At 48.1% G+C, this 26,557-nt stretch overlaps 3 protein-coding genes and 1 long non-coding RNA gene across 13 annotated transcripts; 1 reads left to right on the top strand and 3 right to left on the bottom strand.

Moving 5' to 3' along the window:
* Positions 1-4,131: 4,131 nt before the first annotated feature.
* On the bottom strand, positions 4,132-6,992 carry CUNH17orf49 (chromosome unknown C17orf49 homolog). Of its 9 annotated transcripts, none has more exons than XM_006922279.3 (6): positions 6,779-6,992; positions 6,509-6,603; positions 5,807-5,908; positions 4,957-5,144; positions 4,642-4,746; positions 4,132-4,398 (listed from the first exon to the last, which is right to left on the bottom strand). In XM_006922279.3, exons 1-6 carry the CDS (start codon positions 6,797-6,799, stop codon positions 4,334-4,336), a joined length of 576 nt encoding a protein of 191 aa, XP_006922341.1. In that variant the 5' UTR covers positions 6,800-6,992; the 3' UTR covers positions 4,132-4,333. The 9 variants fall into 9 exon arrangements, with proteins under 9 accessions (XP_006922341.1, XP_006922342.1, XP_015452905.1 ...); XM_006922280.3 differs by having other exon boundaries at positions 4,132-4,394; XM_015597419.2 differs by lacking the exon at positions 4,642-4,746.
* A 139-nt stretch (positions 6,993-7,131) lies between these two features.
* RNASEK (ribonuclease K) lies at positions 7,132-8,913 on the bottom strand. Its single transcript, XM_006922277.2, has 3 exons — positions 8,656-8,913; positions 7,909-7,985; positions 7,132-7,507 (listed from the first exon to the last, which is right to left on the bottom strand). The coding sequence occupies exons 1-3, from the start codon at positions 8,896-8,898 to the stop codon at positions 7,366-7,368; spliced, it is 462 nt and encodes a 153-aa protein (XP_006922339.1). The 5' UTR covers positions 8,899-8,913; the 3' UTR covers positions 7,132-7,365.
* A 21-nt stretch (positions 8,914-8,934) lies between these two features.
* Positions 8,935-17,263, top strand: LOC107196429. Of its 2 annotated transcripts, none has more exons than XR_001517825.2 (3): positions 8,935-9,254; positions 15,749-15,811; positions 17,130-17,263. It is a non-coding gene; the product is annotated as an uncharacterized LOC107196429 (long non-coding RNA). The 2 variants fall into 2 exon arrangements; XR_001517824.2 differs by having other exon boundaries at positions 17,090-17,223.
* ALOX12 (arachidonate 12-lipoxygenase, 12S type) lies at positions 9,513-23,033 on the bottom strand. The gene is made up of 14 exons (XM_006922276.3): positions 22,008-23,033; positions 21,271-21,472; positions 20,074-20,155; positions 19,846-19,968; positions 19,626-19,729; positions 19,207-19,367; positions 18,197-18,340; positions 17,160-17,369; positions 14,549-14,635; positions 14,158-14,327; positions 13,526-13,647; positions 11,582-11,682; positions 11,290-11,460; positions 9,513-11,172 (listed from the first exon to the last, which is right to left on the bottom strand). Exons 1-14 carry the CDS (start codon positions 22,140-22,142, stop codon positions 10,993-10,995), a joined length of 1,992 nt encoding a protein of 663 aa, XP_006922338.1. The 5' UTR covers positions 22,143-23,033; the 3' UTR covers positions 9,513-10,992.
* Between the last annotated feature and the right edge of the window lie 3,524 nt (positions 23,034-26,557).

The raw sequence follows: 26,557 nt of genomic DNA, 5'->3' as shown, positions 1-26,557 counted from the left end.
TGGATTTTGGGCTCAGGAGAGTCTCCTGTTGCCCAGGAATGATTGACTATTTTGATCCATGGAGCTGCATATCCAAGTCTAGGGCCCTCCCCTTCATATTCGAGGGGTCTTTATTTGAGTGCACAAAAGAATTGCTGAGGAACTAGGAATCGGGGACCACTAGGGATTTAGGATAATGAAGTGGCTTTTGCTTGTGAGTGTTACTTTGGTCTCTGCCCAGTTTGGAGGTGGGGATTTGACTAGAGGTTCCCTGTGGTATCAGGATGAAGTTAATTTTGTGTTATTTGGTCAATTGTGGAATGCATGTTTATTATGGGACGCTGAGTTAGTTTGATTGTTCTGGGCACTGGGGGCTGCATTCAGGTTTGAGGGCAAATGGTAAATTTGAGGCATGGAACTGATTTTGAAGCTATAGTAGTTCTGGGGATTCTGACACACAATTTGGAGATTATTATCTTGGAATATCAGGAGAACCTTGCTAAGTGCTATTCGAAAGGTGGATAAAGGTTTTGTTTTAGTGATTCATAGTCATTTGGTGTATATGGACAATCTGATTTCAAATAGTCATGCTGATTTGGGAGTACATTCTGTTTTGGGGTGCCATATAAGTTTTAAGGCTCAGATTAGATTTGGGGGGGTGTGACATTGAATTTGGAGTTTCTTATTAGCTTACGGTGGAACATCATAGAAACCTGGGAGCAAATTTGAAGGCCTATGATTATAGGTCCATGATGGGGAGCAAAGCGTTATATTTGAATGTTGTGGAAACTTACTTTGAGGAGGGGATATTCCTGTGTATGCATAGATAGCCAAGATGCTTTTTTTTTTTCTTGGCAGAGAAACAATGTGAGGGCCTAGGGTAGGAGACTAAAGTTTTGGGGTATCCTTATTTGGGGGCGTTTTGTCACTCTTTGAGTCCATTTGGTCAAGTTGAGGGATGGGTCATAAAGTGAGATTGACTTGGGGGGTCACTTAATTTGGAGCACAATGCTGGTTTGGGATGTCCCTTGCTTATATCTCCCTTTCACCCCAGATTCTAGGAATCTCTTTCTTTAGTGAACCCCAAAATATGACCGGGATTTTAAGGGAGAAACTTGGAAAGGGAATGTATTTCCTCATTCCTGGATAGATCCGAGGTAGAAAAAGTGGTTTTAGACTCTGAACCCTAAATTCTTAAGGAGCATGCCTTGTTTTGGGAAAATGTGGGGGGAAATGGGGTGTCTTATGGCTAAGTGGACACCCTGACTACAGCAGTGCTGTTGGAACTGTGGTGAGGAGAGGTGATGGTCAGTCAGGTACAAGGATGTGATTCTAGTACCCTGATTTTCTAGGATAAGAGCCCCAAACAGAAAGCAGACAGAGGATTGGGAGTATGGGTGAGATGGGGGGAGGGGTTCCCCACGGCAGCAGGGGCTAGGGGGTAAGCCAGGACAGCTCTGCACGCCTGGGTCCCTGCTCTCTTCAGCTCTCCTCCCCTCTCTCCCTCCCACCGCCCACCCCCCCAACCCAAGGAAAAAAACTGCCTGTGCAACAGCAATGGCAGATTCCAATCCTCCAGGCTTTCCTGAACCACCACGGAGACCAGCCAGGGGGGAGGGGAAGGGAGGATCGGGCTTTCCTGCTTCCCTAAGACTGGGGCTATGAGCTTGACCTCCTGGCCCCTAGCTCTTTGAGGAGTGCCTCCCCTCCCTGTCTGGAAGCCAGGTGTCCTGGACCCTAGCCCCCGAGCGGTGTGGGGGGGGTCTGGAGAGACGGGGAGGAGGAAGGAGGGAGTGACTTCCAAAATTGGCATCGGGACAGAGCAGGGCTGGCGGGAGGCAGGCGAAAGACAGAATTTTCCTGAAAAAACGGGGGTATCTGAGGACCCCAAATTTGGGGAGCTAGTCCAGGACTGTTCTGCCAACATCCTAGATTTTTTGGGGATTTTTTGGGGGCCCCGGGACCCCTCTAGATGGGGTGAGGAATGTAGTGTTGGGGGAATCTGACTGGGGCATTGCAGCTGCCTCTCCCGCCGAGTTGGAGACGGATGGGCTGGGACGGGTTTGGGGGGGTGTCCCCAATTCTGACTAGGAGTGGAGGAACCCCCTCCTGAGCTCTCTTGTGGGGGTCCCCCCTCCCTAGGGCACTCCCCACTCCCTGAGCCAGCCGAGAGGAAGGAGGCCAGCGATGCGACTGGGGTGGCTCCTTTCTCCTGCACCCCAAATGTGAGGGATGCACCCCAAATTTTGCTCCCTTCAAAATAGGGGACCAGGATCTCAGGGGAGAGTAGCTGAGGTAAGTGGGGAGGAAAGTGTCCCCTGTTTTCAGGAGAGACGTGGCGGTTGGGGGGGAGGTTTGGAGGTGCGTGCTTGGGTGGGGTTGGGCTTTGTCAGTCTTGGAACTGGGGGGATGATTGGAGAGGCTTTCTCTTATGCCCCTAAACTGCAGTCCCCCAGATAGAAACCAAAGGCTGAGATCAGAGGGCCCCCCAGCATCCCCAGCCGTTAGTATAGTGTTTGATTTCTGATTCACCCCCACAAAGGCTCTGCCGAGGATGGGAGCTGGGGGCAGCTATTCAGTTTGGGGGCTGTGGAGGGTGGAGTGAGGAGCAGGAGGCCTTGGCAGGATATGCTGTAGGACAGATAGGGGTTTCAAGGGAGGGGGTCCGGCATCCCCTGGGCCTAAAAAGACTGCTTACACCTACCATCTTAGATCTTTTTGATTGCTAAGAGTTTTGGGGGGTGTGTCGGAAGGAGGGTGGTAAAGGGAGGAATAGGAGATGGGAGGATACCTTTTGGGTTTTAGAGGATATTATTTTGATTTGTGGAAGGTATTTTGGCCCTTGGATTTTGCTTTCTGGGGGGTGCTTTTAAAAAATCAAGCCCTGGACAGGAGAAAAAGGCTGAAGGAAGGCCTACTGTGGGGGTGGGGAGAGGCATGTTTGTCTCAGCTTAAACGTGGCTTTCTGGGGTGGGCACGCCTTCCTGGACCTGGTGGATGGGCTGATGGGGATTGTTGCAGGGGGTGGGACTTTGGTCCTGGGGGCCATGGGAAATGGTAACAGCACTGGGAGTTGACTACCTGGCCCCCAGGTCCAAATGGCTCTTTTCCTGGGCCCTGCTGCTCCCCTTTTCCCCTAGCCTCCATTTCCTGCCTTTGGCCTCCATCTTGTGGCAGGCCCAGGGCCCAGGGCGACTTCCGGCCCCCCTCTCCCAACCATGTTCCGGCCCCACCACCTCTAGATTGCCAACTTCCAACCCTGCTGTCCTTGGCCTTGTCTCTCCTGGCTTTCTCTTGGGTTCTGACCCAGAGAGGGGAAGAACGGACACAGGAAGCCTTAGGTCCCTGCCCTTGCTGAGTCAGGAGGCAGTTCGTTGGTTCCCCATAGGCATTCCCTATTTCCTTTGCCTCTGACCCCACCCTAGGGATCCCCTGAGCAGTTTCTAGAAAGGGAAGATGGTTCCAGTCTTATTATATTGCAAACTCTTTATGTCCCTTTCCTTCCAGTTGCCTACTCAGCTATTAGCCCTGGTTTCTTGTTTTCCCCAACCAGTCTTGGGGCCATGTTTGCCTTTTATGCCTTCTCTATTTCCCTGCTCTTGGTGGTGGGGGTCTTCCTAGCACTGTCTTGTACTCCCTCTCAACCCACCCCAGTCCTGCTCCCGCCCCAGCAGCACACTGTGGTTTGTACGGCACTGTGGCCACGTCCAAACCACACTGTGGTGTTAGAGCGAGGGTGGGGGAGGCACCGCTGAGGCTTGGCCCCGGGAGGCCACCCTGGAGAAGTGACACAAAAAACATCTGGAGCCTTCTTTTGAGGTTGGGGATGGGGGCGGAGTAGGGAAGAGGGAGGTATGAAAGCACTAGGAATAGTCCCCCTAAAATCCCCAGGGCAGGCTCAGGAATAATGACTGCTGAGACCCTAGGAGTAAGTTCTGCCTCCAGAGAGCAGAGTGGAGTCTTTGTTGCCCATACCCAGCTCCCCTGGCTTTAGCAGCACAGAAATATTGGCACTGGGAAGAGAGTCTGCCAATATTGGCTGAGCTGCTCCAGGCAGGGTGGTGAGAGCTGCCCAGGAGGGGCTGAGCCCTTGCAGGGTAAGGAGAGAGAGAATGGCCCCTTGCACTCCAATGTTAAATGAAGGCACCAAGCTGAGAGGGAAATCTTTATTGTTTTCTGTATAAAAATGTCCATCAGATGGAGATCAAAGGGGTTGAAGGCAGATGCTTATACAGAAACAGCAAGGTGGGCAGCCCCAGCAGCCTTTCAACCCTCTCTCACGCAGGCTTTGCTCAGAGTCCCAGGCGATCCACAGGTCCAGGGTAAACAGCAAGTGGGGTCAGAGGTGGAAGGCTCAGTGAGAGAGTAGAGGAAGATCAGCAGAGGTCATGAGAAGGCCAGAATCCAGGGTCAGGCTGTCTGGAACAGGAAGTAAAATGGGCCGAGATGGAGAGAGCCCCAACTATGCTTCCAAGACAATTCTTGCCTCCCCAAAGCCCTGGCTCATTACTCACCCAACCCCCTGCCTACACTGTGAATGAGAGAACCTTTTCTTCCAAAGCCCCAGTACAAAGGAGGAGGCTCCTGCTGAGACCCTCCTCTACCATCAAAGCACTTCCTCCCCAACCCCATTTGCTGGTGTGGGAGGAAGAGGACTCCTACCCTGGTCGAAGTTGAGTTTCTTGGCTGGAGGAGTTTCTCCTAGCCCTTCAATATCCACCAGGTCACTGTTGGCGTCGGAGTCGTTCAGAGCACTCAGTGTCACATCTGGGAGGGAGGCATAAGCTAGGTTCTAGGTTCCCTGACTGCCGCCCTGGCTTCCCAAAGCTTCAAGCTCTTCCTCCCTCCCCTACCCCAGCCACTCTGGGAACCTTCACTGGGAGTGGAAGAGAGATTTGTCCTTCTTTAACCCAAGCCCAATTCAATGAACCTCAGATGAGACCTTTAACCACTAGGCAGCAACTCCACAGCCCTCACCAGCTTTCTGTTTCTTTATGGGGGGACCGGCATCAGGGACACTGGAGCTGCTTGGTGGAGGGGCAGTAGGAGGAGGCGACAAGACACCAGATGCCACCTTCTTGGGACCCTTCTTGGGTGACTCAGCTGGAAGAGGGATACCAGAGTCTTCATATACCTTGCGCTTCACGGTGGCCTTTATCTGAGCCCTAAAGAGATAAGAGGGCAGGTCAGGAAGGGAATCATCAGAGAGGCTGAGGGAAGAAGGGAGGGGAGGGATAGGGGTAAGGGGCTACTCTGAAGGAATACTGGGGAGCCCCTTCAGAACCTGGATAAGAATCTAAGTTAGAGCCCCCACCCTGTGGTAGGGTTCTTATTTTCCTGAAGCTTTCACTCACTTAGGGCAGATGGAGTGTGAAGAGTGGACTTCCTGAACTGAGTAGTGGGAAGGGCCCATGTCCTGATTCTTTTCTGGGAGAGATGTCTGGATGTTGAAGGCTACCAGGTAAGCCTTGGTGATCTATAGGTACCTTCTGATCAACTACTTCAGAATCACAATATCCCTGCAAACACTGCAGTAGTCTTAAAAGATCTGTATAAATAACCAGGCAAATCTCATCAAATTAAATTACTGGATATCTCAGGCAACCTAAAAAATTCTTGGAAGGTCCTGATTACCTCAGCATTTTTAGTAACTTCTGACCAACTGTGACAACTCTTTTATCCTCAGTCCTTAAGGGGATGGTAACAAAACTAGCAACAAAGTAGGAAAGATGTTGAGCTGGGAGTTCTGAGAAAGATGTAACAAGGGGTATTAAAGAAGAAAGCTGCCCACCTCCCCCTCTTTCTCTACCAGCCAACCCTCCCTCACACTGTCCGTTCCTTGATGACACAGCTGATGTGATTAAGATCGTCCCCAAATCGCTTCACAGCAGCCCTCAGCATCTCTATCTCGGTCTCCGTCCACTTGGCACTGTCAGAAGGGGAGAGGGAATAGCGAAAGTGGAAAGAGAGGGGTGTGGAGCCAGCCCCCAGGCGATGCATTCCACGACAACCAGCCTCCTCCCCCCAATCCCTGGGGTCCCTCCCATGGATCCATAAAAAAGCTCTCCTTTAATTAAAACAAACAAAAAAAAGCTTTTAAGACCCCGTGGACCCCCAATCACATATTGCGACAACTGCCACCTTATAATAAAAACCTTCCCCATCAACTTGAAACAACAGCTCACTGAAACTAATTCAACAAGTAGGGGGTCTGATAAACAGAAACCTTGAACACAAGTCTGCAGCAGTCTGCGAGAATTCCACAATTTTGTAGGTGGGGAGTGATGGTGGTCTATGGTCTGCGGGTTCGCAGTAAGGTAGAGCTGTGAAATGAGTCCGGGTTATGAGCATCAGTCTGATTTTATCTGTCATTTATTCAACTATCATTTATTAACTCTTACTCTGCGCTATGCCAGGCACAAAGGCAAACTAAAACTAACATCTGTCCCTGCACTAGAGAGTGTCCGTGTCAGTGATCGAGTCTAAGCGTCCGCGCTCAGCGTCCACGTCTCAGTCCGGGCTCACGTACCCCGCGGGGGAAGAGTCGGCCACCGGATGCAGCTGCATCGTCAGCTCCCCGAGCTTCGTAAAGGCGGCACCCGCGGCGGAGAAGATCTCTCCAACCTGGGGGCGGGACAGCATTATGGGGGGCCGAAGCATACCCCTGCGCCATCCGGCCGGGACGCCCTAGCTCCACCCCAGGTTCGCCTCCCTCCCGGGGCGGAAGAGCCGGGAGCCAACTGGGGGACCCCACCCTCCCGTGGCCGCCAGGGAGCGCTGTCCGCGTGGGAGGTCGAACCTTTGTGGACGCTGACGTCATGGCCTCGCGCGCCTCCGCACAGAGACGCCGCCGCCGCCGCCGCCGCTGCTACCACGGAGCCGGGACCACGGAGAGCAAGCCGATCGAACGGCTCCAAAACGCGCAGGAAGTCCCGCCCCTCTTCATAGCTGATTGGCTCACACTCGGCCGCTCAGCGCCTCACCGGCCGCAGTTATTTAGGCTGCCCCAGCGCACTGAGGGGAGAGTGGAAGACATCGCCTCACTTCCGGCTCGGCTTCGCTCCACTTCCGTCGAGGTCGAGGGGTCGGGACTTTGGAATCTGATCTCCAGCCACTATGCCCGCCCCCCAGCCCAAGCACAGACACAAAGAATGAGAGCAGTTTCTCTTTATTGTGGTACGGGACAAGGTGAGGGGGCCGGAGGAACAGGTGACAGCCAGCCCCAGCCTCCCTCCACGGGGGCCGGGCGCCAGAGATTAGAGAAGAAGGGTTTCAATCTTCAGGGAAACCACGTCTCGCAGAGGGCGCCATAATGGAGGGTCAAGAGAGGGAGTGGGGAGTCTTTAAATAGAGGAGGGGGTCGAAGAGGGTAAACGCGATCGTGCTTTAACGCACCATATATTCCTTGCGCTTATTGAGCCGAACTTGACAGAAAGAGAAGCCTCCGAGGAGGAGGTAAAGGCCTGCAGCGATGAAACAGTTGTAGCTGACTTGCTCGTAAAGGTTGTATATGTTCTGCGGGCCATTCCTAGGGGTGAGGATTAGGCAGAGATGTCAGAAACATTAATAGTCAACATTTACCGAGCACTTCCTACGTGCCAGGTACCAAGTGCTTTTACGTGTATTACCTTATTCAATCTCCGCCCATAGGGTGAGTTCCATTATAAGCACCCACTTTGCAGAGGTGGACGGAGGCACAAAAAAGTAAAATACGTAAAGAAGCCACACCTGCAGTGGTGAGTTTAGGATGGCCGCTGAGGTCTGACTTCCAAGACCAATCCTAATTAAAGAGCAGTTCTCTGCACCTAGTTCCCTAGCCTTTGGACCCCACGCATCCAGCCTCTTGCAATTACCCGCCCATAATTCTGACCACAGGCTGAGCCACCTCCCGCCTGCCCCCCGCCTCACCTCTCCCACCTGACAACTTACTCAAAATCTTTCTCCGTGAAGGGAACGTCCTCAATTAGCACAGCAGAATGGACGTTGAAAAAGATTCCAAGCATAATCTGAAAAATGGGAATGGAATGGGTAGGTTTTGACCTCGAGCACTTGACTAGTTCACTCCCTAAACGTCCACTTCTAGTGCTGTCACATCTGGGTTTGAGAATTACCAGAATGAGCTAGGATTAGAGGTGGCTGTCGCTGGATTCGGACTGAGTCACCTGGAACAGCGTGAGGTGGTGACAGAGACGACTGGGTCAAGGGCAGGAACAGTGAGCAGCCCAGGAACCCAGTCCATCCTCCTCCCCAGAGGCGTCATTATCACGGGACAGGGTAAAGGGGTGAGGGGAAATCGGCACTTCATATTATTTCTTCTTGGAGTGCGGCGGATAGAGCCCTGGGGAAACAAGGCCCTAGCTACTCATTTCGGGAACTAGCACTCCCTTTTCTCACAGCCGTCCATTCAGTTCAAGCATCTCTCAAGAATCCAGCTCTTCCTCTTACCTTGAGGGGTCTCCAAATTTACTAGCTCCCATTCCAAGCTCCAGATCCCTCCTCCACTACCCGCCCCGCTCCAATTTCCTATTTCTAATCTCAGTTCTGCCTCGTTCTCCAGCGGTTAATCAACGACTCTCTGCTTGTTGCTTTCTAAGGCCTGGGGTCTCCTAGTCTTCCAGCCCTCCAACACCGAGGCCCATCAGGCCCTCTCCGGTTCTCGCCGGTCAGGACCCTCACCAACATGATCACTCCCCAAGCGCTGAGGACGATACCGCAGGCGGCCAGCTTGGGCCCACAACACAGAAGCGACGCCATGAAGAAGGGAGTCGGGGATCGCCTAGATAAGGGCCGAGTGGAAAGGCGGTGAGAGGAAGCCCAAAAGGGCCAGAAGGGGAAAGAGAGATGGACTCGGGGGCTCGCGCCGCAGAGGACCGAAAGACTAGAGGGCAGCCAGAGGGCGTGGCCTCTGGCCCCAACCATCGCGTAGGGGAGCGCCAGGAGAACGCTGGATCCGCGTCCTCGCGAGGCCTCGTGGGAAAAGGCGGTGTCTAAACCAAAGCAGCCCCTCGGAGTCCCTTATTGACCAATGTAGCGAGTATTGCAGGAGCAAAGGCCTCCTGTTTCTTGGACCCTCGCCCCCTCCAGGTTGGAATGGAAAGAGCCGGCATATCATGTGACCAATTTCCGCAAGTCATATGACGAGGAACAGGCTCTAGCCGGTGGTTTGGAAAGATTCTAAGTCTTGGCGGAAGGCCTGGGAATCTGGGGTCCCCAAACCCTGGCCATAGACTAGTACTGGTCCCTGACCAGTTAAGAACCCAGCTGCACAGCAGGAGGTGAGTGGGGAGCAGTTGAAGTGCTAGCATCACTGCCTTAGGTCATCAGGCATTAGATTCTCATAGCACCCATCTCTGGTGCCAAAGGGGTTGGGTACTCCTGCTGATAACCTTGGCGATGAGCTCTTAGCAGCAGAGGATTGAAACTACCTGATTTTTTCCCTCGCATTATAGTTTCAGGTGGTATCCTGTGACGGTAAGTGATACATAGAGATTTACACAGAGAGGAAGGCCTCTCCTCTCCCCTCATCTCTACCTTTTAAAATAGATATTCTGACAGTAAAAGGAAATAGGAGACCCTTCCCTAGGGGCCAAGCATACTGTTGTGGCTAGAATGCTTTAAGATTCTGGAGGGTTCTTGGCACTGGAAATACTTAAATAACGTTTTGTTATCTGAATAGTTTTTGATGCTAAGTTCAGGAAAAATACGGACGTAAGGAAAAGTCCAGGGAAAGCAGATTCTGAGCAGTTATGAGAGTGGTCTTGCTAAATGTACTAGAGAAAGGAATAATACACAAAAACGTCATTTTGCTTCCCTACGGTAAACTAAAGAAAGGGAGTATAGGTCCTTTGAGTAAGGCGTGGTACAAGATTTTAAAAATATGCATAGATCATCCTCTCCAAAGAAAACGTTCATATACTTCACTGATGACAGATTTGTAATAATTATTCAGGGAAATAGGGGTGTGTAAAAAACACAATTTTGCGCTGAGCTTGTTGTGTTTAGTCTGGTGAGGACAGTGATGATAGCATAATTGAGAGGGGTCATTTCGATTTCAGAATGAGATAAACACTGTCGTTAATGGTTAGCATAACTTTGTGGTATTTTAACATTTATTTTGTGCACATTGTTCTGAAAGTGTTGTGAAAGAATTTGGAACCTGGGAAACACATAGAGACTCCAGCATACTAAAGGGGCTTGAGAGATGAGTTTCATGTGTCTTTTTGAGACTGTTTGGGGAAGAAAGCCATTTGGGGGTGAAGGTTTTTTTTATTCTGCTCTGGGAGCACTATTCTTATTCTTGGAATTTTGGGGGTAGATGTGTGAAGAGGAGGAATGGGGATGGAGGGAAAGTTTCCAGAGAGTCAGGAATTTTTAAGTTTGCCATTAAGCATGAACTCTAGTTCTTGGGAAAGGAGAATTAGTTGAAGTAGTTCATTTGTCTAAGAAATCTTTCTTGCCTATTGCTGAGAGCATTCTCTGGATGTTTGCAAGTAGGGTCAGGCTAGAGCAGGGTACCTTGTGCAGGTACTGCCACTGGGGGCCAAATTCAGCCTGCAGTCTGTGCACATCCCTCTGGCAAAGCACAGGTTTTTTGTTTGTTTGTGTGTGTTTTGCATTTTTAATTAGTTGACTAAACCAAAAGAATATTTCATGACACCTGAAGTTCACATTTCATTGTCCATGAATAAAGTTTTATTGGAACACAGTCACACTCATTCATATTCATATTGTCTGCGGCTGCTTTTCTCTATAATGAGAGAGTTGAGTAGTTATGACGAAGATGGTGTGCCCTACAAAGCCTAAAACTTTATCATCTGGCTTTTTTATAGAAAAGGTTTGTAGCCTCCCTGGACTAGTGGGATACTGACATAGGGGATTTAGTTGGGGGAAGAAATAGAGCCCTAGCAGCAGAGACTTAGGAATCTAGGAAATTCAAAATGGAAATGTCAGTCCTAGAGCTGATCTGAAGTTTTCCAGGCCAGGGTCGGGGGTGGGGGGTGGCGGCGGTAGAGCTCAGATGGTGATACTGTTCTCTATGTGGCTGGGCTTCAAGTATTCATAGGGCAAGTCAAGTTGCTCATTCCGGGCTGTAATTTCCCTTTCCAAGTTTTCCAGATCTGTTTGGAATTGGTTTAGTACAGCCTTGGCCTTGGGGCCTGAGAAATACTTTTCTTTGTGATGCCCCAGAGGCACCTAAGAAAGAACAAAGAATCAGTGTCAAGTCTGAAGGCAGAAGAACCTAGAACTTAGCCCCTCACTCTGATGTTTCCCTTCCAACTGTCAGTTCTTTTCTTCAGAATTCTCTCTTACCATATCTGGCTGGCGTCGACCCAGATGCCATGTGATGGTCATTTGAAGACAGCTCTGTTGGACATCAGGTAGTGAGCCCATCACTGTGGCCATTGTCACATCTTCCTTGGTAGTGGGTGGGGGCATCCGCATTGTGCATGGGGCATTAGGGACCCAGGCATACCACTCTAGCTGAGAAAGAAAGTACAACCCTAGTATCCTGGTACTTAGGGTTTGAATCCCCATCTCTCCTTTTGGCATCCCAAAGTCTAGACACTTGCTTTCAGGGTCCCAGGTTTTCAGCTAGTCATACCTGGCCTTGATTGATGGCCCCATGCTGGGCACTGCATGTGAAGACACACATGGTAAGGAAATGGCAAAGTTGATTCTGGGACTGGAAGGAGACAGGGAAACCTGGACAGGAAAGGAACAAATTTAGCGACTACAGCATGAGAGGAGATAAACAGAGGCTGATGTCTTGGGATATCTATATTTTGGAATTGATGGGTCTTTGTTCATTTATTCAAATATATTTGCATCAGACATGAATTTCAAATTCAGGCTTAAGTATTATAGGTTAGGCTAATTCCTTAACCTATCTGAACTCAATTTCTTTACCTGTAAAATGTGGATGATATCTACCTTATAAATGAGATAATGCATCATAATTACCTGGTACTCAGTAAATGATAATTATTGTCATGGAAGGTTTAGAGGCTGAAAAGTTCAAGTTATCAAATATTCTCTGCCTTAAAAAGTGGTTAGAATTTAGGGCTGCTTCCTCCTATTCTCAGGGAATTACAAATGCCTGAGTTATAAGGTAAGGAATAAGAGAAGTCAAAGATTTCTAGTGTCACAGCCAAGAAAGGCTTTCCACAAAGGTTGCTCAGGCCACTCATTTTACAGTGGAGGTGGGGACTCAGAGACCCAATAACCCTATCTGTTAAGTGGATCAAATATAATTACTCCTTTTTTATAGATTTAAAAAAAAAAAAAAATCAAAGACCAGAGAGATTAAACCGCTTGTAAGGACAGATAGTTGGAAAAAGGCAGAAGCTGACCTTGAACTCTGGTTCCTGACTGCTATTTTTAATTTTGGCACATTTTCTCTAACAAGTCTGCTAGGAAAATTAGGCAAAGGTGAGCTATGAGAACTGAGGGAGAGAGAATGATAGGCAGGTAGTAGAGATTAAAGTTAACATGTGAATGTTTTATTTTCCAAATGTAGTAGATGCTGGTTGGGGAAATATTGCCAGGTGAGGAAGAAGAGTCTTTTGGGGACATGTGGAGCCTAAGGGACAGTACTGAGATGTCCTAGAGAAGTTTGGTCTTGGAAGGGTGGGAGTGGTACAACCTCAGATTCCCCAGAGAGAGGCTTCCCCAGAATGTAGGTGTGGGTTTATTGCTTGCTGTATTTCCAGAGCCTAGCCATAATGGCTCCCTAGTAAATGTCTTTTGGCAGCAACGTTAGTGTGAAGTGTGAGAAGTAGGTACCAAAGGACGATTTGAAGCAGTCCCGGCTGGCCCGTGTGTGTGTGTGAGAGAGGAGGTGAACCTAGAAAAGTTCAAGAAAGGCTGTTGCTTCCCCAGCTGTTAAATGTGGGTGGGGTTGCTAAAGCTAGTGACTAGATAGATCCTAAGCTAGTGGCTAGATCCCACCAGGGGTGGGAAGAGGCTGGATTGGTCAAAGGAGCATGAGCTCCATGGGACAGCACCGAGTTTGGGTTTGAGCCAAAGCATGTATAGTACTGAGTTTGTACCTAGAAATGACCTTGTACTGTGCTAAAGTGTACAGTATGCTTAGACCCTCTGTGGGTGCTGGATAGTAGCAGGAAGAAGAGAGGAAAAACAGTGAGTTATTGTGGGCTTTGGTGGAAAAATCTTCCCATTCGTATCCTCAGGTAGAAAAGTAAACAATCACGAAGAGAGACTGTGAGCCCCAGTGGTGCCTGGGCAGATCCCTCACTGGCTATGGTTCTGGACTCACTGGGCCTCATGCTATGGCAGGTTGGGGGCATCTGTGACTAGGTGTGGAAGATAGACAAAAAGGCTGATGGCCAGGGTCTCTGAGAAGGAGAATCCTTGGGTATCTAGAATTGTCCAGAGTCTTAGGAGGTGGGAATGGGATCCAGATGCTTCATGTATGGAGGGAGAGCGGGTGAAGAGGGGTTGGTGTCATGTCCCCAGAAGGGCAAGGCTGAGAAGGGGCTCTGGACAGAGTGTCCGATGAACCCCCTTCTCTGGGGAGGGATCTCACCTCGGTCTTGGGCCTGGCACAGCCCAACCTCAGTGATCTCTCGACACCAGGCCTGCAGCTCAGGGTCACCTCTTACGACATCATCCCCATGGTAGAAGAGGTGGACAATCTCCTCCACATATCTGCCCAGAGGAGAAGGGAGCTGAGCCCCTTGAGAGTAGAAAGCTGTAGCCTCTAACCTCTGCTCTGTTTCTGTGGTCTCTGTCCAACAGACTCCCATTGTGTCTGAGTATAGATCCTTCCAGACTTGCCTTTTGAGACATTCCCCAGCTCTTACTACACACTAGAGTAGAAAGGAGTAAAATGTGGTCATTAGTTCTAGGAATTCTCTATACATGGTTGATAGTCATCCTTCCTGACAAAAGTCCTGATTTGTCCAGATCCCTCAGTCTCCCCCATCCACAGCTTTCTTGGCCTAGGCTCTTTACCCCCATCTCAATCTCTTCCTTATTAGACCCTATCACTGACTCCTCACTTTCTTCATCTCTCCCAGGATTGAATCCTCTGCTCCACTTCCCCTGTCTGGACCTTTTTTGTTTCATGTTCCTTTTGTTCCATGCTGACCTCAGCCCAGAGCTCCACTCTCCCTCTCCCCAATTACCCTCCATTTCTCAGCTCCCACTCTCACCCACCGAGCAATGACCTTCCAGAGCCGTAAAGCATCATGGGCATAGAGAGCACTTGGGATTCCCAGTAGGCCCCGGTCAGCGAGATCATCAGGAGGACAGAGGGAGCGGTAGGTCAACTGAGTCATGGCCCGACGAAGCAACTGCACATGGCCCCCTCCACCTGTGCTGACTGCCTGGGACAAGAGAGATGAGAGGCCTTGAGGAAAAAGGCAGAGCATAGTATATAAGTGGTTCAGATGTGGAGTTTTCACATTTAAAGACATCAGTATAAAGGGACAGCCTCCTGGGTTTAAGGGTCAGGGCATTCACACAGGTTGGTCTGGAGTCCTGAAAGTGGCAGGAGATCATAGAGAGTTCGATGATTAGGTGGCCTCACACCCCATTACTTCCTTACCTTATCAAATATACCTCCATCTGAGATGAGTTGGGTCCGTGCCCGGCTGTTGATCTCCATGGTGTAGCGAATGTGTGGGATCAGGAGCTGGATGGAGAAGATTGGAGGGGGTGGTTAATGGAGACTGTGCTTGGGTCCTTCCTTATTAGGGAGTGGCATCCAACATGTTGGACTTCTCTCCTCTTGATGCTTTTCTCCCTGTCAGTGCCTTTGCAGGCTGGTCTCCTTCTGCTTCTCTGATCATGTAAGCTCACACTCTTTACTCCCCTGTGAGTCAGGCTCTGGAGCTAGACTGACCTGGGTTTTAACCTATACTTTGCCACTCACTTTGATCCTTATCCAAGGTAATGGACCTTCTAAGGGTTAATCTGTCTCATCTCTTGTCTGTCACCTCATCTGTCTCATCACCTATGTAGCATCTCATCTGTCAACAGGGTGATGCTTACGTGAGTGATATATGAAGAGGTTTTAGTACATACAGAAGGCCTCAAGTCACAGCTGTTATCATTTATCTTCGTTATTTCCACCTTGCGTGTAGGTAACTTTAAGAATCAGCCCCTCTTGATTTTCTTTCATACTTCTATCATGTGTGTCCTCATAGCTTATATTTTCCTCTCTATTCATTATCAAAGCCACACCTTCATCTTCTGGTCACTTCACTGTTGTTTTGGGGGGGGGGCGGATGGGTACCTTTAGTCAGAATAAGAAGAGCCACATTGAGCTACCTTCTTAAGCAGCAGAGGGGTTGTCATTGAATCTGCCCCACCCCCAATTACGCAGTTAGGCTCCCTCTATTTTTAATAGCTTTTTAAAAAATAACTTTCCTTAGGTAGTAAAAAAGGCCACCTGATAAATCACATACACTTTTTTTTTTTTTTAATCTCAGACTATTTTGTCTTCATTTCCACCTGGTTTATATACAGGTTTCATGCAGTGTTGGTATTTATCTGAGTTGTTGATACTGGACACAGAAAGCGATGCAAGTGAGACATCTGGTGTCAGAATGGCAAAGCAGCTTACATTAGTCTTAAACTTTTCAGATAGTTCATGAAAGATGCTGAGCGTCATAGCCCAAAGTCCACAAGAGGAGAGAAGACACCCGAGGAGAAACAACTCCTAATAATAGTAATAATAATTGTAAGAACTAATGGTTTTTGTAGCTTTGAGATGGTGTCACATTATGTCACTTTGATTCTTCAGCAGCCCCACGATGGAGCTCCTGCTGTCCTCATTTAGAGATGAGGACATTGAAGCAAGCATCTGGTAAGTACCAAGATCAGGATTCAGGAATCCAGCCCCGGCAGTCTGAATCCACAGCCTGCACACATAACCTTTATGACATTTGCAGGTTCTCTTGTGTGTCCTGATAGCACTCGGGTTTCCTATGTACTGAAGTTGTTTTCGATTAGTGGATATAGGTGGGGAAAGGGATTAACTAGTAAAGGGGGATTTTAAATGTGAATAGAGGCTTAACCTTTTCAAGATGAGCAGAAGATGGTGATGCAGGAGCACCATCAAATAAGTAAAATCCAAGATTCTATTAATCACACAGGTCTCCATCTTGTCTGTGTTACCCCAGACTCAATCAGGCCATAGCTACCATTGGCCAGGCTTGGGAGGTTGGGGTGTAGGCCCCCAGCTTGAAACACTGTTCATTTGTTCTCCTTACCAGGTACTTAGTGCTTATCTTGCCAACATTTCAAACTCCATGGACCTAACACCGAATGCCTCATGTTTGCTTCCAAACTGGCTTCTTCTCCTGCTTGGCTGTTTTTGACAGTTGCTCTAGTTCATAAGCTTTTATCAGTGTTGTACCTTTTCTGCTATGTTCCCTATATCTAAAGTGTCATCAAGATTTTGAGATCATTTTAAAGCAAGCACAAGTCTTATTTTGCTGCTTTCTTCTGCCTAGCAGTAGATACTGAACTCACTTCGTTATAAAATTATAACACGCCCACCCCATGGGCTCTTAAGTGTTGCAGAAGCTTAGACCTCTGACCTTTCTCTCTCTAGTCTTATTCCAAGGCATGTGCACCTGCTATTTCCCCCCTTTATCAAGTCTTTGATTTCCTTTTCATTACTGTCCCTGCCTTGCATGTCTTTTTCCTCCTCTTTGCTAAGTAGGTAGCCTGCTCTCCTTGCCTTGATCTGTTCATACTTAGCGGATTCCTCTGTTGAGACAGGACATTCTCCAGTCACTACTATAGTGCTTATAGGGTGTTTCTTGTAATTTCAAATTCTAGTTCCAGATATTGTTCTCTGGTTGGTGATTATGGGCATCACTTGTCCTCCTAGCTAAATAATAAATCTCCTAAGGCAGAAGCAAGGCTTTTTGTTTTACTAACAATATTCTAGCAATACTCCAGGCCCATTGCTAGATTGTCAGATCTCTGGAATTTCAGAAGGTTTCCTTATAATAAGGCCTGAAGAAACATTAAGTGACTTGACTCAATTAAAATACAAGTCTTAAGATATTGATACAGTCTTCCTTCTCATCTCCCCTCTTTCTTTCACAAATTGATATAATTTTTGCTGCTGCAGTATCATTTGATATTGGCAATTTCCTCTCTCGGGTCTGAAGGAGATGGGACATGGAAGGCAGAGGATTTACCTTGAAGACAGGGTGCAGTCCTGGGAGGCACCTCATGGTGGCAACAGCAACAACTTCAGCCACCAGATGAGTGTTCAGCAGATGGTATTGGAGCTGGTGCAGTTGAAAATCTGAAGTTCGGACCCAGGACTTTGCCAGGAGCCAGGCAAGTGGAGGATCTGAGGGCAGGAACAGTGGTGGGGTGGGGAAGCTGGGGCTGGGAGGCTGGATCTAGGAAAAAGAAATTAAGCATTTATTGAACTCCTACTTTATGTATGACATTATGGTCAGCCTTCTTGGAGGAAAAAGAAGAGTAAGTAAGATTATTATTTTCCAGGAGGTTATAATCTAGTAGGAGGAATGAGGACCCTTCTACTTTGCATCTCACTAGCTGTGGTGCCATGTGAGTGCCATGTAGTCAGGTTCAAAGGAGGAGAGATAGAAGCAAGCGTCCAATAAGGAGATCCTAACAGTGGTCTGGGAGAAACATGATGGGAATCTGAGTTAGGGTGAGAGAATGAAAAGGAGAAGCTGGATATGTGAGTGACTGGGTTTGCTCACTGACTGTTGAGAACTTTGAGATAAAAGATATTCAGGAGACAATGGGTATTTAGAGTCAGAGGCTACTGAGAGATTATATAGCAATTCTCAACATGTATTTCCAAACTAGCAGCATCAGCATTACTTTGGAACTTGTTAGAAATGCAAATTCTCAGTCTCCACCCCAGATCTACTGAATCAGAAAATCTGGTAGTGGGACCCAGCAACTTGTGTTTTAACAAGCCCTTTAGGCGGTTCTGATGCACACTAAAGTTTGAGAACCACTGGGTATGGGATGAGAACTCCAAAAGGCCATTATGACTCTTGAACAAGTACTTCCAGTTGGGTGAGTCAGGGGAAATCAGGCTGCAAGCAAGGAGTGACATGAGGACATGTCTCCCTGCATGAGGATGGAATTTGGGAGCCAAGAGCCAGGAAGCTGGGTTCCTGGGTCCCAACCCAGAGGTTGAGTTGAACATAGAGCAGAGTTGGAAGGGGGAATGCCCAGAGCACCTCACCTGGATGACCAGGGGTAGCAGCTTCCCACTAGGTTCCATCCTCATCATGACGAGAGGGGCAGCCAGATACTGCTTCTCTCCTCTGATCACATTGGCTGGAATTCCATCCAGCAGGATAAAGTCAGCTTCAAACAGGGAATTGTTCTAGGGAAAGGAGAAATGTGTCCGTGATTATTAGAGTTCAACCCTCAGAGGGCCAGGGCAAAGTGGGGAAGACATTTAAAGACATTTATCTAGCTTCTTGCCATCATCCTATATCAGCACTAAAGTCCTACTGGCAGAACCAGAGCATCTAGTCCATTCCTCTCCTTTTAAAATAATGAAGAAACAGCCTAGTGTGGGTTGATGCCTTGTACAGGATGTGTGATAGCAGATCTGGGTTTAGAACCAAGCTCCTCAGTCCAATTTGCATTATAGGCATTATAAACTCTTCTTGTCAAGATGGCCAGGCTCCTTCCCCATCCTCCAGGGCTCTGCTCCCTGTGTTTGGCTCCCACCAGCTCAGCAAACACTCTTGCATTCCCTGTCCAAATCTCACCTCCTCTGCCAAGTAATCTACAGAGGTTCCCCTGACTACTATTGCCACCGAATCCAAACATGCATGTGTGTGGACATGATCACATCCAGCTTGCTCGTCTGCCTCACATCCAGCTCATCTTTTCCAAACCCAGCCCTCCTCCAGGAGAGCTCGCCAGTTTTCCCCACCTGATGGTGCTTCATCTTTCTCCCTGCCCTTGAATACTGGTGTTGGGAGCAATGACATCAATCCGGGAATATCATAGTCCCTGCTAACATCTCTGGCCCCATCTACACTCTGGGAATCCATGCTGGCAGCTCCTCATCATTTCCCCTACATTATCATCTCTGAGCTTTTTCAGCATAGGACTCTGCACCAAAAGACAGTGGTTTATCACAGTCTCTCTTCCCTGACTCATAGTTGGTCCCTCCCCTTCACCATTTCTCCTCCCCACACAGCCAAAGGGAGAACAGTGGAGGGTAGGAAGAGGTACCTGGAGTTCTTTCTCCAACTGGGTCTGAAGCTCCTCCATTCCTGAGGGCAGCACTAGCCGGGAGGGCAGAGAGGTGGAGCGTCTCAACAGCATGGGGTTGGCACCATTGAGGAACTGGTAGCCAAAAAACTCGTCATCCTGCCAGCACTGGCGAACCTTCTCTGTGGGGTCAGGGTGGCAGGTAGGAGGATATTCACCATAATCCAGTGTACCTCCTCCAGGCTCTACCACAGTGATTCAGGCAGATGACCACCCTGTATCCAGCCCCCCCCGCCTTTTTTTTCTTGAAGACTTTTCTGAGATAACCAGGAACAATAAAGTCTCATCTGGCAAGGAGTTATGGGGGACTGTGGAGTGTGAAGGGCAGGTCATCAAAAGGGGCCATCAAGGGATTATAGAGACCTGGGGGAACCACTGACCAGCCAGGGTGCTCTTCTGGCCCCAGAAGATCTGATCAAAATCCTCCAGGTGCTTCCAGGAGCTCAGGAGGGTGTAAGCACGCTTAAGCATTATCTCCAGTTTCCTAGGACAGGTATCAAGGTATGAATTCATTTGCTGATTCCTCAGCCCCTCACCATTTACAACCATCCTTAGATCTCCCTTCCTTTATTCCACTCTGAGCTCTGGGCTTTTCCTCACCCTGCCTTCAGTGTCCATTCAAAGTCCAGCCTCTTCTCCTCGCAGAATCTCATATTTAGAGGTAGATCATCCTCACAGCCTGCAGCTATCGTCAGGGGTAACCCTTCCTTCCAGGTGGCCCAGCTAGGAAATGGGGACAAGGCTCAGGGAGGGTGTCCAAGTCAGTGATGTGGGCAGGGTTAGGAGAGGGAGGTACATCTTGGGGGCCTAATATGGATGGGTAGTCACCAGTATGTCTGTCGTCTTTCCTTCAGTTCCTTCTCTCGATGCTTCTGGAACACATCCAATGCATTGTCTCCTGCCAGGCGGGCTGGGGAGGCAGTAAGACTATTGGCCACACAGTTTTGTGTGATCCTATGCTTTCCCCTGCTTGTCCTCACCTTCCTTTTCATAGGCACAGTCCATGTGTTCATTTGTGCTGTTGCTTTTATCTCTGGCTTTGCCTCATTTCATTGATTCTCAAGACACATTTATCTCATCTTAGCCAACCTTGCACTCCTGATTTCACTTAGCCCTCATCTCTTGCCTTGGGACAAAAATGTCATTTTTGCCACCCTTTCGTGTCCCTTAACTCATCTTTCCCTACCTGATCCTGTTTCATCAATATCTATGATTGGATAAATCGCCTAAATGAACGTGATAAAATCTTAATCACTCCTTTGCCCCCACTTATGTATACTATATATTGTTTTGGCGCATTTCACTTCTTGAACCTCACCTGCCACACCTTCAACTGTCCTCAAAGCTCTGTTTGCTTTCTTTAACTGACTTCATCTTAGACTTACCATTATAATCTATATTTACTGACTTCTTCCTGCTCTTACAGTACTGATACTCAGCTATCTATATTTAATGTTTCCATCCTTTCTGTTCTTGTACTCCTTTGTCTCTATATTCGTTTTTCTTATTTCCCACAGTAACTGATTCAATATTTGCTGTCCTCATTCATCCCCATCCCTGCCCTCACGGTTGTCTCCATGTTTTTCAACCACAGCACCTCCTGTGTCATACTGTTTGCTTCCCTTAACTGTCTCCTCTCAAGTATCACCCACCATCCCCTATTCTATGTGCTACCCATACCTGTCCCTGCCCTGACTTGTTCCCAGTCACATACAGAACTCCTTTCAATGTTTACTCTGATGCTTCAATTTTCCAGCATTGCTGCAACTCCCATTTGTCCTCACCTTCTTAGGTAATGGGATCTACACATCACTGATTTCTCTGTCCAGTCCCACTTCCAGCCTTTTTAATTCTATGTATAACTTTGGGACTTTATAACTTTCCTGCGTTTTCTGCCTTCTCCACCCTTAACCTAATGAGCACCCACTTTTTTCAAAGCCCCTCTGACCTTCCTCACTGCTACGCCCTCCCCTCCCCGCCGTAGTCCTGATGCCCAGCTCCCATGTCCCGGAAGTGGCCCCTCACCAGTGCCCTCCGGCAGGCTCAACACGCCTTCGCCCTGCACCCAGCTGTAGCAGGGGAAGGCAGTTTCCGCGCAGTCTCCGGGCCCTTGCACTGTGATACGGTCGCAGAACCACGCGTTGTCCACCAGGGAGTGGTGTTTGCATAGCTTCACGAACTGCAGTGGCCCCAAGTCCTCGGGAATATCGTGCTCAAACTCCAACTCCTGTAGGGTGCAGAACCTCGCAAGACTTAGTAGCAGGCACCCCGGAGAGGCCGTTTTATTGGGGATTCAGGACACCCTGTGGAGGCCGGTGATAAGGCATCCCTTCGTTCCCTTCTCCCGACACTAGGAATGGTGGATCTCAGACACCCCTCGCACAAGGAGAACCAGGGACGCAATGCGTTACCCGCAGTGCCTTGAAATGAGGACTGAACATCACCTACACCCGTCTATGAACTGAGCTCTCACCGCGCCAGTGCTCTCCGAGGACCTTCCCCTTTGACCCCTGATCCCATAATGACCCTGGCCTGTGGTCAATTGGGGAAGAAGTGGAGGCTGCTGAGGACTATGGTTGCGGGGAGGTAGAAAGGGGTTGAGCCCAGCAGGGGCCCGGCCTCTGATCCTCTCCCCGGCCAGGAGAGGCGCCGACTGCTTCCCCAGACCCCAGCCCAGAAAGTCTGAGCCACTGCTGTCGCCTCCCACCACGAGCCCTGCCTGGACCGAGACCGGGATCGGAGTCCCAGCTTCGCCTGCTGACCTGGCACCGCGCGGGTCGCAGCTGCAGCTCCAGCTCTGACTCCCCGCGCACCCCGACCAGCCACAGCTGCACACGGTTGTGCGACCCAGAGAAGAGCCAGGCCCCAGTGGCCACTCGGATGCGGTAGCGACCCATGGCCTCTGACAACTTGGGCGATGGGGAGCAGGATCCTGCACTTCTTGGGACAGCCCAGGGCCTTCGCCGTGTGTCGAGGTTCCTTAGGGCCAGTTCCAGGCCTTTAAAGATGGGTCTGGGTCCCCACCCTCAACTTTCAGGCTCTCCCAAGTCCCCGCCCCAGACTAGCCTGAACCTGCCAGCGGCTGAGCAGGCTGTGAGGAAGGGCCGCGCCTCCCCGGCGGGAGCGTAACTACGGGAAGATGAAGGGGCCCAGGCGTGGGAGAGGCCGAGACAGTTGATGGATGTGCCCCGGCTTCCTGAACCTCCCGGCTAGGCCTGGGACCAGGAGCTTCGGGGTTGGAGGGAGCAAGGAAGAGAACATTTCCCCAGGTCTCCAGGCCTTTTGGAGAGCTAGGAAGAAAAGCGAGTGAGTTGGCCTTGCAAACAGAGGGTAACATCTCCCCTTTCCTGGGCTGGGGTCTGGGGAAGGCGGTGGGCTGCTTCTGGAAGGCCAGCCTAGGAGGCTTCGCTGGACTGCTAGACCTGTTATGGTCCAGAAAGTCTTCAGTTCCTGAATTCTACCTCATTTGAGCCCAGTCCTTCAATAAATGACTAGAGGTTCCCCAGGCTGCCTAGAACCTGGAAAAGTGACAGCTCAAAGACTTGCTCCCTACCTCTCCCTCAACCTGGTTTCAAATATCCCTGCATTAGGATCCCAAGTGCACCAGATAATAAGAGAGGCCTAACAAGCTGGACCGGTGAAAGCCTCCTTTTGTCCAACCTTCATAATGGGTGCAGAAAATGTTAGAGACCCAGGTGTTAGGGTGCAGTATGGAGTCACTTGGGGACCAGCATACATGGGCAATTTCCACGAACTTTGCCTTTTCCAGCTTCTTCCCTTTCTTTATATTCCAGGCAAATATTTATTCTGGCCTCATTTTACTGACGCTGGTGCCTGCTTCCCCTACCAGAATTCAGTTTTCTCCTAAAAAATTACATGTGAACAGGTATGAAGTTCCATTTCCTTCTTCTCTTGTGCTTATCCCCCCACCCCCCAGGCTATTTCCTCCTGGTCCTTCGTGGCACTCAGGGGACAAAACCAAGGAATAGCAGTAGGGCCATTGCTGGTTAAGGACTTTGTAAACATTGAAAGGATTCAGGTCTCAAGATTTGTCACCCAGGAATCAGATGAAGCTTCTCAAAGGTCTCTATTTAGATCTTCTTGATCTAAGTTATTATAAGCACTTGGCTCACAGTAAATGTGTCTGGTGGCCTGGGCTAAGCCAGGGCAAGGTAAATCTACTTTCTTGAGCCAGACCCTCAGAAATGACTTGGCATGTTGGTTACCGTTAAGGATAAAAGGGATTCTGGTCTTGTCCTCCAGCTTCCAGACCTCACGGAAGTGTCTAATCCATATCGAGTGCCCTTCCTCTTATCTTATAGGCCCACTCCTGCCCGCATCCTCTGTGCTCAGGACTGGTGTTTGCCATATGCTGGCCCCCAATTTCCAGCACTTTTGGGGGTCAGCCTACCTGTAATATCCAAATAGAATGGCTCACATCTCTATCTTATGTAGTAGCTAAATCTGGCGTTTCCACACACTCTTCAGAGGTCACTTTTGCCTAGAAAAGAGGTTGTTACAAACCTACTTCCAAAATCAGTACATACTTCAGCCTGCTTCCCTGCTGATGATACCTTTTCTACCCACTCTAGTGTACTGTGAGGTCACACGGTTGTGGAGTGTGGGAATGGGGGGATGAGTACTTAAGAACAATTATCCAAGCTACTGCATGTGCTCAATGAGTGAATATCTTAAAACACTTAGACAATGCCTGGCACATAGTCCCTGTATCTATTAGCTGCTATTATTCTATTATTTACAGAGTGGAAACAATTTCCAATTGACTGTCAGCATCACTCCTAGGAATTCCTCTGCCATTCTCTACCATGTACTGTTTTCCCATGTCCCTCCACAGGCCCCAACCTCCCACCAGGAATCTTACTCCTCCAGATCCTTCCTCCCACTTCTTTGGTTCTTTTTCCTTTTTAAACACATGCATTATGTTGGGGGAATATAATTAAAAACAAAATTTACCAACCCAGGAAAACCTCTCCATGAAGGTAGCAGAGCAAGAAAACAGATTTATTATTGAATGAGCATTAAACCAGAGTGCGATATGAATCACCAGCAATCCGCTAAGAGACCGCAAAGACAGAAATCTCATCCTTCTATGTAGCCAAGCAGGTACAACCCATGACACACATGTTCTCAAGATAAACAATAACTAGTTCTCAAGTAAGAGGCTTAATAGCACCATTTGTCATGCATAGTTCATCCTAACTTTACCTGGTAATTAGTGACCTGTGTTATTAATAGGCTTTATTGTAGGAAAAGCAAAGTTCTTGTATCTTTATGACAGGAAGTAATTTTGCAACTCGGAGCAAGATGCCTACCTCAGTTAGGCTCTTAACTTCTCACAGAAATTAAGAGTTAGGGCTGCTGTCTCCCTTGATTTCAAAGAGATGGCTCCCAGGGCCTTGGGAATGACCTTCCTTGATCACAAAGTTGGCAAGAAGCTTCTTTAACTTCTACAAAGATCGACAACATTTCAAAGAGACAGAACTTAAAATTACAAGTTTTCTAAAGTAATGCTCTAAGAAAAGGGAGGGTGGGGGAGAAATCTTTTTTGTTTGTTTGTTTTTTGTTTTTTTTTTATTATGGTGATATGGGTTAACAAAATCCAGTAAGTTTCAGGTGTACAATTCAACATAAGGCATATATACACATTGCATTTTGTGTTCATCTCATAGTTAGATAACTTTCTGTCACCACATATTTGACCCCTTTTATCCCATCTACCTCACCCCTCCATCCTCCTGCGCTACACTCCGGTAACAACTAGTCTATTGTCCATGTCCATGAGTCTCTGCTTGTTTGTCCTGTTCATTTGTTGCTTTTAGGTTTATATAAATGATATCATGTAGTTTTCAACTTTTTCTGTCTGGCTTATTTTGCTTAGCATGGTTATCTCAAGGTCCATCTATGTTGTCACAAATGGCAATATTTCATCCCTTCTTATGGCTGAGTAATATTCCATTATATATATGTACTACAGCTTTTTTATCCAATCATCTGTTGTAGGACACTTTGGTTGCTTCCATGTCCTGGCCACTGCGAATAATGCTGCTATGAACATGGGTGTTCAGATATGGGTTTTCAAGTCTTTGGAGTAAATACCCAGTAGAAGGATTGCTGGATCATATGGTAGATCCATTCTTAGTTTTTTGAGGAACCTCCATACTATTTTCCATAATGGCTGTACCAATTCACAGTCCCACCAGCAGTGTATGAGGGTTCCTTTTTCTCTACATCCTCTCCAACATTTGTTATTACTTGTCCCGTGGATTCCAGCTATTCTAACAGGTGTGAGATAGTATCTCATTGTGGTTTTGATTTGTGTTTCCCTAATAGATAGCGATATTGAGCATCTTTTCATATGTTTGTTTGCCACATGTATGTCTTCTTGGGAGGAGTGTGTTCAGGTCCTCTGCCTATTTTTTGATTGGATCATTTGTTTTTTTTGTGGCTGTTATTGACTTGTATGAGCTCTTTGTATATTTTGGATATTAGACCCTTATCGGAGGCATTGCTTACAAATATATTTTCCCAATCGGTTGGTTGTCTCTTTACCTTGTTGACAGTTTCTTTTGCTGAGCAGAAACTTTTTAGTTTGACGTAGTCCCATTCATTTATTTTTGCTTTTACTTACCTTGCCTTTGAAGTCAAGTTCATAAAATCGTCTTTTGGTCCAAGGTCCATGAGTTTAGTTCCTACGTTTTCTTCTATGCATTTTATTGTTTCAGGTCTTATATTCAGGTCCTTAATGCATTTTGAATTAATTTTGGTGTATGGTGATAGACAACAGTCTAGTTTCATTCTTTTGCAGGTGGCTGTCCAGTTTTTCCAGCACCATTTATTGAAGAGGCTTTCCTTTCTCCACTTTATGTTTTTGGCTATTTTGTCAAAAATTATTTGCCCACATAAACATGGGTTTACTTCTGTTCTACTGGTTTGTGTGTCTTTTTCTGCCAATACCATGCCGTTTTGATTATGGTTGCTTTGTAGTATAATTTGAAGTTAGGCAGAATGATGCCTCTAGCCTCATTTTTTTTTCTCAGGATGGCTTTGGCAATTCGGGGTCTTTTGTGCTTCCGTACGAATAGGATGATTTTTTTTTGTTCTATTTCTTTAAACAATGCCGATGGGATTTTGATGGGGATTGCATTAAATTTGTATAATGCTTTAGGTAATAAGGTCATTTAAACTACATTGGTTCTTCCAATCCAGGAACACGGAATATCTTTCCATTTCTCTGTATCTTCTTTGATTTTTTTTTAAATAGGGTCTTGTAGTTTTCATTATATAGGTCTTT

This window comes from Pteropus alecto, unplaced genomic scaffold (assembly GCF_000325575.1).
Source record: "Pteropus alecto unplaced genomic scaffold, ASM32557v1 scaffold398, whole genome shotgun sequence".
Classification (NCBI taxonomy): Eukaryota; Metazoa; Chordata; class Mammalia; order Chiroptera; family Pteropodidae; genus Pteropus; species Pteropus alecto.
The sequence above is the reverse complement of the archived record's forward strand: the minus strand, read 5'-3'. Positions and strand labels throughout refer to the sequence as shown.

Coding starts and splice junctions, on each gene's coding strand:
- CUNH17orf49 (XM_006922278.3), bottom strand. CDS start 6,639: ATGCTTCGGCCCCCCATAATGCTGTCCCGCCCCCAGGTTGGAGAGATC. Junction 5,145..5,806: donor GTCATCAAGGAACGGACAGT/GTGAGGGAGGGT, acceptor TTATCTCTTTAG/GGCTCAGATAAAGGCCACCG. Junction 4,747..4,956: donor CATAAAGAAACAGAAAGCTG/GTGAGGGCTGTG, acceptor CCTCCCTCCCAG/ATGTGACACTGAGTGCTCTG.
- ALOX12 (XM_006922276.3), bottom strand. CDS start 22,142: ATGGGTCGCTACCGCATCCGAGTGGCCACTGGGGCCTGGCTCTTCTCT. Junction 14,328..14,548: donor ATGGAGGTATATTTGATAAG/GTAAGGAAGTAA, acceptor CTCTTGTCCCAG/GCAGTCAGCACAGGTGGAGG. Junction 13,648..14,157: donor CTCTGGAAGGTCATTGCTCG/GTGGGTGAGAGT, acceptor TCCTCTGGGCAG/ATATGTGGAGGAGATTGTCC.
- RNASEK (XM_006922277.2), bottom strand. CDS start 8,898: ATGGTTGGGGCCAGAGGCCACGCCCTCTGGCTGCCCTCTAGTCTTTCG. Junction 7,986..8,655: donor CTTGGGGAGTGATCATGTTG/GTGAGGGTCCTG, acceptor CCCATTTTTCAG/ATTATGCTTGGAATCTTTTT. Junction 7,508..7,908: donor TTCACGGAGAAAGATTTTGA/GTAAGTTGTCAG, acceptor CCTCACCCCTAG/GAATGGCCCGCAGAACATAT.